This window comes from Eubalaena glacialis, chromosome 15 (genome assembly GCF_028564815.1).
Source record: "Eubalaena glacialis isolate mEubGla1 chromosome 15, mEubGla1.1.hap2.+ XY, whole genome shotgun sequence".
In the NCBI taxonomy this organism is placed as follows: Eukaryota; Metazoa; Chordata; class Mammalia; order Artiodactyla; family Balaenidae; genus Eubalaena; species Eubalaena glacialis.
The window spans coordinates 86,878,322-86,893,662 of NC_083730.1; the positions used below are offsets into that span (position 1 = coordinate 86,878,322).

At 50.2% G+C, this 15,341-nt stretch overlaps 1 protein-coding gene across 7 annotated transcripts in view; it reads right to left on the reverse strand.

Moving 5' to 3' along the window:
* The window catches only part of PITPNM2 (phosphatidylinositol transfer protein membrane associated 2), a 143,187-nt gene that overhangs the window by 26,472 nt on the left and 101,374 nt on the right, over window positions 1-15,341 (reverse strand). For all 7 annotated transcript variants that reach the window (XR_009697428.1, XM_061170407.1, XM_061170411.1 and 4 more), the window contains 2 exons: window positions 7,972-8,144; window positions 690-904 (listed from right to left, as the gene is read on the reverse strand). Coding sequence is in view for 6 of the 7 variants with exons in the window: in XM_061170407.1 (XP_061026390.1) it covers window positions 690-904; window positions 7,972-8,049 (293 nt within the window). In the remaining variant the exon portion in view is untranslated. The remainder of the gene's footprint in view (window positions 1-689; window positions 905-7,971; window positions 8,145-15,341) is intronic.

Sequence of the window (15,341 nt, forward strand, 5' to 3'; positions counted from 1 at the left end):
GGAAAGTGCTGCTGGGAAGAGGAATAACCTGGATGGATCCTCCAGCAAGCTCCAGGCCCTCAACGACCTGGGGAAGGAAGCCCCAGGAGATTCATGGGGACTCCACCAGCTCAGCAAGTGAGTGGCCAGCTGGGAGCAGCCCCCGATCTCTTCTAACGAAGCAGTGCTCAGCTATATTGGGTGGGAGCCACAGAGTGAAGAGCCCCCCTACCAGAGGGATCCAAAGAAAGCCCTGCTCAACATGGTTTGTTATAAAAGATCATCATAGTTGCTGAAGGTCTCAGGGTTGGAGGGAATCTCTGGGCCATCTGGTCTACCCTCAGCTTGTGTTTCTTCCCAGCTGGTTGACTGTCCTGCATTCCCAGGTGAACATTAAAGTGAGTTTGTATTCCCTGAGCCTTCCCAGATGGCAAAGGACTCTCAGATGGCCCTCGCTGGACTCATGCCTTCCTGGTCTCCCCCACTGGCAGGCTAGAAGACACCTAGGGGTATACCCTTCCCTCTCCTGCCTGTTCTTTGACGGGGAACCTGGGGGACCTTCAGGGTATCACTCAGAATGGAGGCTCAGCTCCCCAGGAGCCAGGGTTCCTTGGGGTGTGGGGATTGAGCCTGTCTGGGGGGCCCGCACCAGGATCTATGCCGCAGGGTTGCTTCCCCAGCAGACAGCATGAGGCTGAGGGCAGGCTCACCTGGTTCGGGTATAGGGGTAGGCGTTCCAGGACTCCTCCACCACCCGCAGGGCCGCCTTGGGCAGGATGGAGCGGAACCAGCTGGGGATGTGCATGCCCACATGGTACACCTTGTGTGTGTACTGCCCGGAGCCGCCAGGGCCGTCCGTGTATGGCCGGTTCTCCAGGATCTCCACGCCACTGCCTTCACCGAACGTCTCGTTACGGCTCTTCTTCTGTGGGGACAAAAGCACCAGCGATGTGTGGGTCCAGGGCACTCTGCAGAGGGGGAGGGGTTCAGGAGACTGGCCGAGGGTGCTGAATGGGGGGTGGGGTTTTGGCCAACCAGGCTGACTCCTCCTGTGTCACTTCAGGACACCCCCCCACCCCCTCGGCTCCACGTGCCCCAGCACTCATGCAGGAGACTGAAGGGGCCACGGTTCCCTCTCCGAGCCCAGCACTGCACGTGCAAACTCCTCCGTTCTGACTCCTGAGTGTGCCGGGACTGAAAGTGTTCCCAAGGTCAGGAACAAGATGAGGATGCCTGCTTTCTCACCTCTAGCCAACATTGTACTGGAGGTTCTAGCCAGAGAAATTAGGCAAGAAAAAGAAATAGTAAGAGGCATTCGAATAGGAAAGGAAGAAGTAAAACTGTCTCAATTTGTTGATGACACACTCATATACAGAAAAGCCTAAAGAGTCCCCCCCAAATCTGTTAGACCTAATACATATATTCAACAGAGTTGCAGGATACAAAATCAACACACAAAAGCAAATAATGCAGAAAGGAAATAAAGAAATCATTTCCATTTACAATAGCATCCAAAAGAATAAAATACCTGGGAATAAATTTAACCAAGGAGGTACAAGACTTGTACACAGAAAACTATAAAACATTGCTGAAAGAAATTAAAGAAGATCTAAATAAATGGAAAGATATCTGTGTTCATGCACTGGAAGATTTAATATTGTTAAGATGTCAATACTCCGCAAAGCAATCTGCAGGTCCAGTGTAATCCCTATCAAAATCCAATGGCAGTTTTGGTAGAAAAGGAAAAACTGATCCTATAATTCATATGGAATTTCAAGGGCTCTCAAACAGCCAAAACAATTTTGAAAACAAAACAAAGTTGGAATGCTCACATTTTCCGATATCAGAACTTGCTATAAAACTATATATAGTAGGGGGACTTCCCTGGTGGCACAATGGTTAAGAATCCACCTGCCAATGCAGGGGACACGGTTTGATCCCTGGTCTGGGAAGATCCCACATGCCACGGAGCAGCTAAGCCTGTGCGCCACAACTACTGAGCCCATATGCCACAACTACTGAAGCCCACGAGCTCTAGGGCCCGTGCACCACAGCGAAGAGTAGCCCCCACTCACCGCAACTAGAGAAAAGCCCGCATGCAGCAACGAAGACCCAATGCAGCCAAAAATAAATAAATTTAAAAAAAACCCACAACTATAGTAGGGACTTACCTAGTGGCGCAGTGGTTAAGAATCCGCTTGCCAATGCAGGGGACACAGGTTCAAGCTCTGGTCTGGGAAGATCCCACATGCCGCGGAACAACTAAGCCCATGCGCCACAACTACTGAGCCTGTGTGCCACAACTAATGAAGCCCGCACGCCTAGAGCCTATGCTCCGCAACAAGAGAAGCCACCGCAATGAGAAGCCCTTGCACCGCAACGAACAGTAGCCCCCGCTCGCCACAACTAGAGAAAGTCCGTGCGCAGCAACGAAGGACAAACGCAGCCAAAAAAAAAAGATTCATCCACCTGTTGCGGGTGGTAGTAGCTCTTTAAAAAAAAAAAAAACTATAGTAATCAAAACAGTATAGTACTGGCATAGGACAGATCTATGGAATGGAGATGAGAGTTTAGATATAAACCCACAGATCTATACACTATATATATTGATTTTCAACAAGGGTGCCAAAACCATTCAATGCAGGAGGGAAAAGTCTTTTCAACAAATGCTGCTGGGACAATTGGATACCCACGTGCAAAAGAATGAAGTTGCACTACTATCTCATACCACATATAAAGATTAACTCAAAATGGATCAAAGGCCTAATTGTAAGAACTAAAAGTATAGAACTCTTAGAAGAAAACATAGGGGCAAATCTTCATGACCTTGGATTTGACAATGGTTTCTCAAATATGATACCCAAAGCATAAGCAACCAAAGAAAAAATAGCTAAATTGGACTTCATCAAAATGAAAAAAAACCTGTTGTGCATCAAGGGACACTATCAAGAGAGTGAAAGGACAATCCACAGAATGGGAGAAAATTTTTTGTAAATAATATATCTGATAAACGAATTATATCCATACAATAAAACATGATTTGGCTGTAAAAAGGAATGAAGTCCTGACACATGCTACTACATAGATGAACCTTGAAAACATGCCGAGTGAAAGAAACCAGACACAAAAGGCCATATACTATATGATCCCATTTGTATAAAATGTACAGAATAGGCAAATCCAGAGAGTCAGAAAGTAGATTATTGGTTGCCTGGGGGTTGGGGGAAAATGCAGAGCGACTTCTTTATGGGATGAAGAAAATGCTCTAGAATTGTGATGGTTTCACGACTCTGTGAATGTGCTAAAAGCCACTAAACTGTACACTTTAAATGTGTGAATTGTGTGGTGTGGGACTTACAGCTCAATAAATCTGGTATAAAACAAAACCAACAAACAAATAAAAAACCACCTTGCCTCTAGTACTCAACTAAGATTTCAGAGAGATCAAACACGAGGAGTGAGAAGGGGCTTCGGAGGCACTGCCCGGGAGATGTGATGCCTGGGTCACCTCCAAGTGTCTTTCTGCCACGAACGTCCTTCCCAGGGTCCAGAAACTCCGGTTTCCACTTCTGCACAAAACCCCGTGGTCAAGGTGCTGGTGACTTTAAGCCCAGCATCTGTTTCCATGGTGACATGACAGCATCACCAAGGCCATCTTCGGTCAGCTTCCTGAACAGCAGGTGCGCATACACTCACACATGCACGCACCTGAGTGCACGCACACGTACACAGGCACTCCCCACAGCACTGCCTCGCCCTCGGGGCACAAACCCTCTCCAAGGCACAAAGACGTGATATATCTCCATGGCCAGAGACACTGAGTCCCCTTCAGAAAAACAACAGACCCTGGTTGAGGCCACAGATGGAGTCAGAGCAGGGACATGCCATTCCTCACTCTTTAAAGGAGCTCCTGGAACGTGGCCCAGATTCCGGAATGAAAACAGCGACCATTTCCCGGATGCTTTCCAAGCTCCCGCCTCTTACAGTAGCTTCGTTTATTAGCAGTTGTGCTAAGCGCCTGGCATGCGCTTTCTCATATAGTTACTGCAATGAGCCCTTGAGAAGAGTGCAGGACTACTATCACCCCCAAGGTACAGATGGGAAGGTGGAGGCTCAGAGAGGCCGAGTGACCCATCCAAGGTTACGCAGTTACCAAACAGCAGAGCCAGGACGAACTCAGACCTGTTGGATTCCAGGGCCTGCTCGCCCAAAGCAGTGAGCGCCTCAAGGAAAACACCTCGGGACAAGGTAGGTGCTGATAAGTAGTTATGGAGCAAGTACAGAGACTGTAGTCCTAACCCTGTGGCCAACTTTCTCTCATCCTGGACAAGTTGCTTCTTGTGTCTGGTCTCAGTTTCTAAAACTGTAAGTGGTGATGGGGCTACCTGTCTGCCCAAGCCCCAGTGTAGTGGGTTAAAGGCCTCCCCCACCAAATCCATGTCTACCTAGAATCTCAAACTGTGATCTTATCTGGAAATAGGGTCTTTGCAGATGTATTGATAATTAGTTAAGATGAGGTCATCTTAACTTAGATGGATTAGACAATTTAGGGTGGGCCCTAAATCCAATGAGAAGAGATCATTATAAGAAGAGAAAACGGAGACACAGACACACACAGAGGGCAGGCAGCCATGTGACAACACAGGCAGAGACTGGAGTGAAACAGCTTTAAACCAAGGAATGCCAAGGATTGCCAGCCACCACCAGAAGCTGGGAGAGGCAAGGGAGGATTCCCCCCAGCCCCCCAGAGCCTTCAGAGGGAGCATGGCCCGCTAACACCTTGATTTCGGACTTCTGTTCTCCAGAACTTTGAGAGAATAAATTTCTGTTGCTTTAAGCCATCCAGTTTGTGGTGCTTTGTTACGGCAGCCCCAGGGAATGAAACGTCTGGGGTGCCGGGTGGCTCGGTGAGAAGAGGACGTGCAGGTCAGAGGGGTCAGGGCACACGAAGTCTCTGAGGGCTGAGGTGGGGTGCCCGGCCTGCCAGGGATCCGAGGGCAGAGAAGGCACAGGGAAGGCCAGAGAGGGAGCAGGGGCGGGGAGGGTGCCTCCCACCTGGCCTCACTGGGGCTGCACAGACCCCAGGCCCCAGGGATGGGGGAGGGGAGAAGAGGAGGAGGGGAGGGTCCTGCTCACATCAGAAGCCACTGCCCATCCCTGCCAACCACCCCCGCAAGCAAGCGATGCTGTGGTGCCTCCCTGGAGACTGCGGGCTTGACCTACCTTACCCTGCCCGCACAGGCCGGGTGAAGGCCCCTCCCCGCTCCTTTTCTCCCCTCCCCCATCCGTGGGGCCTGGGGTCTGCAAGGGAGGAGCCTGAGCCGCCAGGGGCCTGGTGCAGAAAAAGCACCGGATGAAGGGGGTGGGGGGTAAAGGATTCAAAGTCCAAGAAACCCCGGCCAATCAGGCGGCTCTCAGAGCTGTCCAGGGTCCTGGCTAAGCCGCTTCTGATCGCTCCCTCCGTTTGCTGGGCACCTCCTAGGATGGAAGGCTCTCTCCCAGCCAGACGAATTTTTCTTTTTTCCTTTCTTTCTTTCCTTCCTTCCTTCCTTTCTTTCTTTTTTTTAACCTTGAACAACATGTACATTACTGAGTGCTGGTCAGGCAGGTATGAGGCAGTTTGATACATGAGCCCATCTTGTTCACAACCTCAGGGAGGAGGTGGCCTGTTCAGAAGGCCGGCCTCTTCCTAGCTGCCACCCCAGCTGGTAAGCGGGATCAGCGGGCAATGACCTAAAGTCTTGCTCTTCTTTCCAGAAAAACGAAGCTGCCTTCCTTGATGGACCATCCATCTCGTAAGGCCCAGCTCAGAATGGAGGCCCTCCTGGGGCACTGGGCTCCCCGCCTCCTAGCCCCGCCTCTACTCAGTGGGCTGCATACACGTCTGTCTCCCCGCAGGCAATCCTGGAGCGCAGAAAGCACCTTTTATTTGTCTCTGTAGCCCAGCCCTTTCCCAGGCCGGACACAGAAAAGTCTGGTGAATTTCACTTAGTTTTTAAACAGCATTATTGAGGTAGGATTGACAGACAATAAACCATCTATTTGTAAAGGTACAGCCGGCGAGCTGTGATGTACGTTCACACCCATGAAACTGTCACACAGTGGAGATAATGGGCTTGTCCATCACCCCCACAGTGGATGGAAGCCCCCCGGAACCGTGGAGCCAGAGGCGGGTAAGACAAATGCCAGAGCGGGAGCAGAGCAGGCTGGCCTCGAGCGGCACACAGTATCAGTGGGGCTGTAGGAGGCATCACCTGGGAGGCTGGGAAGGTTTCACATTAATTGGAGCCATGGGATAGATGTTGAAAAAAGCACCTTAAAACAGGGGGTGCAGATGGCAGGTGTCTGAGGAGCCCTGAGTCAGAGGTGTTTACATACTTGAAAAAGCTTGGGATAAACTGGAAGCTAAAAGTCAGCCTCCTGGGATCTTGACGCTCCCAGCCCCCTAGCAGAGCTGAGGACCATCTGCTGTGGTCCGGGGTCAGGGTCCAGGGCTCCCCTGGCTCGGGGAGGAATGAAGAAGCCACAGGACAAACAGTGCCTTTGGCAGATCAGCCTGATCCTTGAACAGGCTGAGAGATTTCCAGAGTGCCTGGAGTTGGGGGGCTGATGCCAGTCTCACCTCTCCCCACTCTCGAGGAATAATTACTGGGTAAGTGGTTCAAGAGGGAATTGAGTGGCGCTTCTGAAGCAGCGTGGAGCAAACAGCCCCCCAGAGAGGCTGAGTTGGCCTTCTGTTCTCTTCCCAGCCAAGCTTCCCACGCTGAGGGCCGGGTCAGACTCGGGATGAAGGTGCAGGCCCTGCCGGGCTCTCTCTGCCCTGATGACCCCGTGTGATGCTTGCACAGCCAGGGGCTGCACCGAGGCGTCCGTGTACCCAGAAGAGCCAGAGCCAGGCCAGGAGCAGGTTCATAATCAGACCCCCAACTGGGAGGAAAGCTGCCAGGCCAGGCAAAGGGCTGGGGCACCGAGGATGAGCAAGAGGCTGGCAGGGAAGCTGGGATGGGGGAGAAGCTGCCCCATGGGGGGCAGGACCGCAGCCAGCACCCCAACGAGCAGGAGCTGTGGTCACACCTGGGCCATGAGGACCCGATCCTGGGTCTCCCTATCCTGGGTTCCAGGTTAGTCAGGCACTGAGTAGGCAGGCCAGCAACATCTGGGGTGGGGTGATCATCTCTGGTTTGTCACAGGCCCGGTCATCCTCAAAGTCATTTGTGACTCTGTAAATCAGCCACTCAGCCTAAGGCATGAGGAAAGTGCGTACCTGGAGCCGGGAGGCAGGCTGTGCGCTCTTGAACAAGTCACTTAACTTCTCTGGGCCTTGCACCTTCCTGTCTGTCAAATGGATTGTCATGGACTGAACGTTTGTGTCCCTCGTCCCCCAAATTCATATGTCGAAGCCCCAACCTCCAATGGGATGACGCTAGGAGGTCAGGCCTTTGGGAGGTGATTAGGTCATGAAGGTGGAGCCCTCATAATAGAATTAGTGCCCTTATAAAGGAGGCCCCAGAGAGCTCCCTGGCTCCTTATGCCGTGTGAAGACACAGCAAGCAGGTAGCCGTCTGTAAGCCAGGAAGAGGGCCCTTACCAGACACTAAATCTGTCAGCACCTTGATCTTGGACTTCCCAGCCTCTAGAACTGTGAGAAATAAACGTCTATTGTTTAAGCCAGCCAGTCTATAGCATTTTGTTATACAGCCCAAGCTGACTAAACACAAGGATAATATCTGGATCAGTAAGAGGATGGGTGTTATATACAAAGAGTGTTAGTCTTGTCAGTGCTGTGAATACAGTGCTGGCGAGACAATCCAATGCCACAAACATCCACGGCGTGTTGCATGTGCCTGGCTTCATGCTTGGAAGCCAGAGCTCCAGTGCAATTCAGACACTGACCAGAAGCCTACTGGGCAGATACTGCTGTGAAGGCCACAGTGCCACCCAACCCTCCACGCCGGTGCTGAGAGCTGCTGTGTGCACGGCCTCACCACCCACCTGTATCATGTACAGCTGGGCAATGCGGTACTCCTCCACGGTCATTGGCAGAGGAATCCGATATTCCTTTATAATCATCTTGGAGTCCAAGCCTTCCCGTCAATGGGGAACTGTGCGTTGGGACTTCTAGGCGAGGTTCCTTAAATAACCATGACAAAATTCACCAAGGACCCCTGAGAGAGAAAGAGAGGACAGGAGAGTCACTTTCTGCAAAAGCTGATGGGTAAAGTAGCACAGGAAGGGCCTGGTCTAGACCCCAGGCTAGAGTTCTGGTCTCAAGTCAGCCATGAGCCCACCGTGTGACCCTGAGCCCACTGCGTGACCTTGAGCAAGTTCCCTCACCTCCCCAGCCTCCATTTTCCCTGTTTGCTAAGCAACTGCGTAGAGGACATGTATAAACTCTGATCAGCCACGAGGAAATAAAGGATTGTTATCCTGCTAGCGAGGGCCAGGCGATGGGAGGGCATCGCATCCTCTAAGAGTCAAGAGCTTCGCGTTCTTGTTTTGCGCAAAGTTCTAACAGCCTGCAGCCTCAGCTCCCCCATGTTCTGGAGTGGCTGGAGGCTGGCACGGTGACAGCAGCAAGTGATGACGGCCGGCAAGAAGGCAGGACAGACAAAACTACGAAAAACAGACGTGAGAATTTAAAAAATCAGCAGTCTGGGACCATTCGGCATCAGGGCAATCGGTTCTGCTCCTGTCACCGGGTGCAGATGGCAGCACTGCTTCCTGGCAGGAGATCCCGAGTTATCAAAAGAGGTGACCTTGAGTCTAGTTTCAGTTCAATCCACCACCAATTGCTTATTGATACCTACTCTATTGCCGACATTGGGCTAGGTCTTGGAGGTAGAAGAGGAAAATAAGATAAATGGGTGGATTGCACGGCATGTGAATTATATCTCAATAAAGCTATTTAAAAAACATAAGCAAGCAATGTGTTCACAGTAACTTGTATTTAAGATGACAATATATTTGATGAAGACTTGCACCTAAAGCAATCATATTTAAAAAAAACAAAACAAAACTTAATGCTTGAAGGAGGCATACCCGCAGAGATCTGGAAAATGAAATCACCCATCATAATCTGTCCCCTAGGTGGTGGGGGCTTTGCTGTGGATATAGTTGGTCACCCCCAGAGAGACTGGATGCTGTTAACTCGAAGCCGTGTGAAGGTTTCTAAGACAGGCAGTGGCAGAATCAGGATAGTAGTTTAGAAGGACCACGCCGGGGACAGCAGCCAGTGAGGATTCACAGGGACTGGAGGCAGGATGCTGGCTAAGTGATAAAAGCGAGGGCCGACCGGGCGGGCAGCTTCCCCAGGGCGCCATGTGTGCGAGGCCTGAGCGTCACCCAGGCCCTAACGCATTGCTGGATAACTAACGAGATTGCGAAAAGCATGTATACCAGAACTCTTGGGACCTTCAGTACGTAAGGTGGAAAGAAATTCTTTAATAAACCACCTAAGGAGAGAGATGGAGGCTGGGGATGGCCCCCACGTTATTAGCCTAAAATGACCCCCATGTTGTTTCCTTCTTTACAGCAGGTAGGACTATTAGCCCCCCAAAACACCCAGCACCAAACTCAACCTCTCACTTATCCAACTGCTTGAAATACAGTCCAGATAAACATCTTTTTAGCCAATTAGAGCTCATCTACTTTACATACCCCAGAAACTGCACCCGACATCTGCTAGGCATAGATGAGACAAACCTGAGTTCATAAAAGACCCCAAAGGGGGAGTTTTGTGACCCAGAGGCTCTCCATCGTGATTCTGAGCGATGTCACCTAGACACATGAGCCCCCTGTCTAACTCCCCCTCTCCCTTTCTGGGTGGTGGTCCCACATCACTGTATCTGGAAGACCTCTTGCTGGGAGAAATTTTCCACCCTAGCAAACCTGTCCCAGCGCCATCTAGGAAAGCTTGTTACTGCCCCTCCTGGTCCTGTCTCTTCCCTGATCAACCCCGGACCGCTGAGCTTACCACAGAGGGGAGGACTCAACTCTCCAGAGGCCTTGCTCATGTGCAAACATCACCTCTAACCTTCTTTGAAGGTGTGGGTCCAGCCAACAGCTAAGAGGGCACGTGGGTTCAGGGCCCGAGCTGAAATTGTCCGGGAGGACGAGAAAGCAGAGGCTGCAGGCTGTCTGGACTCGGCTCTGAGACCCACAGGTCCAAGCTCAAGTCTGGCTGGAAGCTGAGGCCGCAGGAGAGACGAGTGATGGTCCAGAGCCCCCAAGGCGCCACCTCCTTCCACAAGAGGGTGTGACACAAGACGCTGAGGGAATTTCCTGGCAGTCCAGTGGTTAGGACTCTGCGTTTTCACTGCCGAGGGCACGGGTTCGATCCCTGGCGGGTAACTAGCAAGATCCCGCAAGCCTCGAGGCATAGCCAAAACAAGGAAACAAGACCCTGGGCTCAGCTGGGGCAGCAAGGCACCCAGGCTGACACCCCCAAGAAGGTAGGACAGGCACCCGATTTGGGAACCTCCTGACACAAACAAAGGAGAGAGAACCGTATGCTTGCGAGAGGCTGGATGAAATGCGGACTGGAGACAGGAAAGGGAAAACCTAGGTTCGATAAGGGCCACGTTTCCAAAGCTTTTCCACATGGTTCTGTGGGCTCCTTCTGTGGCAAGGGATAAGGCAATGACCCAGAGTGAGCTTGGGCAAGTCCACGTCGTCATCTAAATTGCTAACAAAGAGGTCAGATGCAATCTCTATATGTTCTCGAGAAACTCTAAGCAATCTGCCCTTCTGGGCTCTTCACGGCTCCACAGTAAATGACCTGCCTGAGCTCGCCCACACATGTCAGACCAAATGTCCACTGGTTTGCCTCTTCCAGCCCACCAGGCACCAGGGCAGGACGTGGGGCCGGACTATGCTTTTTCCTTCGAAGCCTCCATTCCCCCCCGACAGCCTCCACGTCCCCCCATCCTAACACCTGGATGGACTCTCAGAGCGTGAGCCAGCACCCAGACACAGGCTTGGTTCTCGATTTCGGGGACCCTGTGAACACGTGTCTGGAACACACACAGGATAACGTTCCTCTCCTCCCCAAGTCTCCGCTTTCTTCTCCCAAAGACGAGCTACCCAGTGAGCTGTAATCCCACAGGGGGCATCCACATCTCCACGTGCAGCCTGAGGGCACAGAGACAGGGAGGGGACACATACCCAGAGGTCCCTCAGCGGCTCCCCTGTCCTGGGGGAGCCGGGCTCGCAGGCGAAGCTTAGGGCCGACCAAGGGCAATAACCCCACGACGGCCCCCGGAAGACAACACGCCGCTTAGGCTGCATTTCCATCTCCTGCTGGGCTAGAGGAAGACAGCTGTGCCTGCACCCAACAGGGGCCAAAGCGTGACAGAGGCAGGTATGTAGAAGGAAAGAACAAAATAAACGGTCCTGTCTAGTTATAGTTAAGTGCGTGGTGACTAATGATAGGAGAGGACTCAGAACTCTAAGAGTGACACAAAACGTGCAGCAGTCACAGTGGCGCTCCCCCCCGGGGTTCCGAGGTCGCAAGCTGACAGCGCGTTTCCCAGCCGGGTGATCCGTGCCCGCCGAGCCTCGGTCTCACCATACGTCAAACGGGGATAATGCCACCCGCTGTCCAGAGTCATCGCCAGTGTCACCGAGATGAGTGCGGGTGAAGTGCTCCCCTGCCAGGGGGTGTTCGTCTCTCAGTCCAGAGGGACTTGGGAAAGGCTTCACAGAACGTGGAGCTTTCAAACGGCGTGAGCTGGGTTTCCCAGCATCAGGGAGATTCTGTTCAGCAGAGCAGGTGGGAGGAGGACGCTCTGGGGGAAGGAACAGCACGAACAAAGACCCCGAGGCGGGAACGCGCCGCCCCATCGGAGCCACCTCCCACTGGCGCACCCCCAGCGTCGCCACGCCACGTGCCTGGAGGACGGGGCCAGGGCAGTGGGGGCACGGAGGCCACCGGCGGCCACTCTCCACAGGGCGGGCTGTGCTCAAGGCTGAGGCGAAGCTGCTCCCTGCAGCCGGGCATGACAGCCACACCCGCGCGCCCATGGAGTTCAGGGTCGGGTGGGGCGGGAGCAGGGTGACAAGAGACCATCACTTGCTTCGAGAAGGCTCTCTCCCTGGGGAGGAAAGACAGACTCGCCAGACAGGGTGTAACCACAAAGCATAAGTTTCTCAACAAGCACTTCCACACAGAAGACAAGCCGTCTTTCCGAGCAGCCCTGGGGGAGGTCTGCGGTCACCCACACCCACCAGGGCTGCTCTCTGGGTCACTGTGACCCCCTTGGGTCACTCCCAGCAAGAGGGACAGTGCTCGGGAGAGGGACACTGGCCCCTCTGGGGGCTGTCTTTCAGGGAGATCACTCTGAAGGGGCCAACAGTCTCTTGTCTCATCAGATACTAGCATTTTATTTACTTAAGAAAGCCAGATCTGTTTCTTTCTACACCTATGCTAGTTGGTGCAGACAACTATCCTGACTTCCTGTTGAAGACAGAGGAGTAGGAGCACTTCCGTTCTCAAAACGACACAGAGCGACTAAAGATAGAGAAAAGTCACCACGGCCGAGAAACGGGGAAATGGCTGCGTCCCCGAACCACAGGCCATGAAGGATACCAGCCGGACACCACAAGGTCTGAGCTGGGAGGAAGGAACATGCTGACAGCTAACATGTGCCACCTCGGACCTCTGAACAAATATCACCTCCTGAAAGACATGGAACGATGGAGTCTAGGGCTGTGGATGCCCCCGGGGGAGGAGAGCCATCACCCTGTCTTCTGTTTTCTACTTTTTATTGAAGTACTACATACATCCAGGAACGTGCACATATCATAAGTACAGATATTTTCACAAACTGAACACACCCATACAGCCAGCACCCAGATCGAGAAACAGAAAATTAATAACCCAGAAGCACCCTCCCCCAGGCACACCTCCCCAACCATGGATAACCATCTGCCTTTTGCCTGTTTTGTACTTTGCACTAGGTTGAAGCCTACGAACTGCCAATATCCAACTGTCTTTGACCCACCGAATGAGCAGTTTCATATGGAATCATGTTGTAAGTGCACTTTTGATTCTGGCTGCTTTTGATCAACATCATGTTCCTGGGGTTCATCCAATTTGTTGCATGTAGTTGTAGAGGGCTCACTCTCACTCCTGTCTAATATTTCACTGGGTGAATATTCTATAATTGATTTAACCATTCCATTGTTGATGGGCATTTGGGGAATTTCCAATTTGGGGCTGACGGGAATAGGGCTACTGTGAACAGCTGAGTACACGCAGAGATGCAATTTTACATTATGGAATGGAAGGGGAGTGAGAGCCAATGGGAAAATCACACCAGTATGCCATTTCTATGACAGAACCTAGTTCTCCAGCTAAAGGAATGAAGTGGGGCTTGGGAGGGAGAAGGGGCAGCGAGGGGCTGGTCATAATACAGAGAGTCAGAGACCTAAAGAGCTTTTCTGTGAACCACGATGACGGCATGAACCCCCAAACCTGAGAGAGCTGGAATCCCTGGGCACAGGATAAAAAACAGCTCTGGGAAGAGAGTCTTCCAGACAATAAATAAGCCCAAAATGCAGCTGCAGGCTGCTCCAGATCACTCCTTGCATTTCCCACACGCTGCTATTTAGAAGGTAGCTAGAGAACAATAGTCAGAAAGGAACTCACATGGGTCCTATGCATTAAGGGTGGGGGGCAAGTGAAGAACATGCATCACAAGAGGAATCATCCACAGAAATGCAGAAAGACTTCAGAAAAAACTGTTCTCCATTGACTCAGAGAAATTACAGATATAATCTCTTAGAAACTGGTGGGGGCAGAGGAGTGGAAGGAAGGAAACATAGAAATTTAAAAAAGAAATTATTGGATGACAGAAGAGATGAAAGTTGAAAGGCTGGTTAGCAGAGTTCAGGGAAAAATGGGAAAGAAAAATAAATACATCACAGATATTTTTCAAAAAGCTATACTATAAGCAATGAATAAAGGGGCAAAGCACAGTGTGAACAATTAGAGATGGTGGGTGGGCTTGAGGAACTCACACAAGATTAAATGAAGACTAATAAGACAAAATGACAGATATGGGAGGCAAAAGGAAATCCAACATATACATAATTAGTATGCTTCTCTGAGGAAATAGAATAATAGAACGGGGGTGGGGGAAGTATTCAAATATATAATGAAAAAAATTCCCTGAAATAAAAAAGACTTGACTCTGCAGATTAACTGCCATTCTGTAGTCCAGGAAAACCTGATGGTATAATGAACACCGAGACATCCTAAAAAAAGTTATTGAGCTTAAAGGATAAAGAAAGAATCATATAACTAGGGGGCACAGGGAGATGGGTTGAGGACAATCAGAATCCTCCTCAGCAACACAATTTCAGAAAACAGTGGAGCAATACCTATAGAGTTCTAAGAGAAAGAAATTGTAAACCAGAATTTTATACCCAGCTAAGTTGTCCTTTAAGCATAAAGTTAACAGACATTCTGAAACATGCATTTAGGAGCCTAGACATCTATAACGTCTTTTTAAAATTACCTGATGCTAAAATCCAACCAACCAAAAGATAAATAAAAGTAAGTTCATCAATGGAGGAATCCTAGTGAATACTGAGTTAATATTTTTGAAACCAAGGCAATTATGGTTATTGAATAGAATACAAAAACCTTGACAAGGTCCACAAATAATATAACTAACAAAAATTGAGAGTGGAAGAACAGAAGCATGGAATTTGATTCATTATGTAGGTTAAAAAACTAAGGAGGGATAAACAGTTGAAGCACAGGAATTTTTAGGGCAGTGGAACTATTCTGTATGATGCTACTATGGTGGATGTGTATCATTATACATTTGTCAAAACTCATAGAATGTACAACACAAAGAGTGACCCCTAATGTAAACTATGGGCTTTGGGTGATAATGATGTACCAATGTAGGGTCATCAGTTGTACTGAACCATCTGGAGGGGGATGTTGATAATAGGGGAGGCTGTGCTTGTGTGGGGGCAGGGAGTATATGGAGAATCTCTGTACCTTCCTCTCAATTTTGCTGTAAATTTAAAACTGCCCTAAAAAATAAATTTTATTACTTAAAAAAATTAATGACTCTAACCTTTTAAAAGTTTTTCTCTCAGAAAGTAGATTAGAGGTTACCAGGGAGAGAAGGGAATAGTCATTGTTGAATGCTTATGGAGTTTCAATTTCGGTGATAAAAAAATTTTGGAAATAGTAGTAGGAATAGTTGTACAATATTGTAAATGTACTAATGCCACACAATTGTACATTTAAAAATGGTTAAAATGGCAAATTTTGTGTTACAGATAAATATATATCACAATTTTAAAGATTAATGTAATAGGCCCAAAACCATTGAATTGTACAC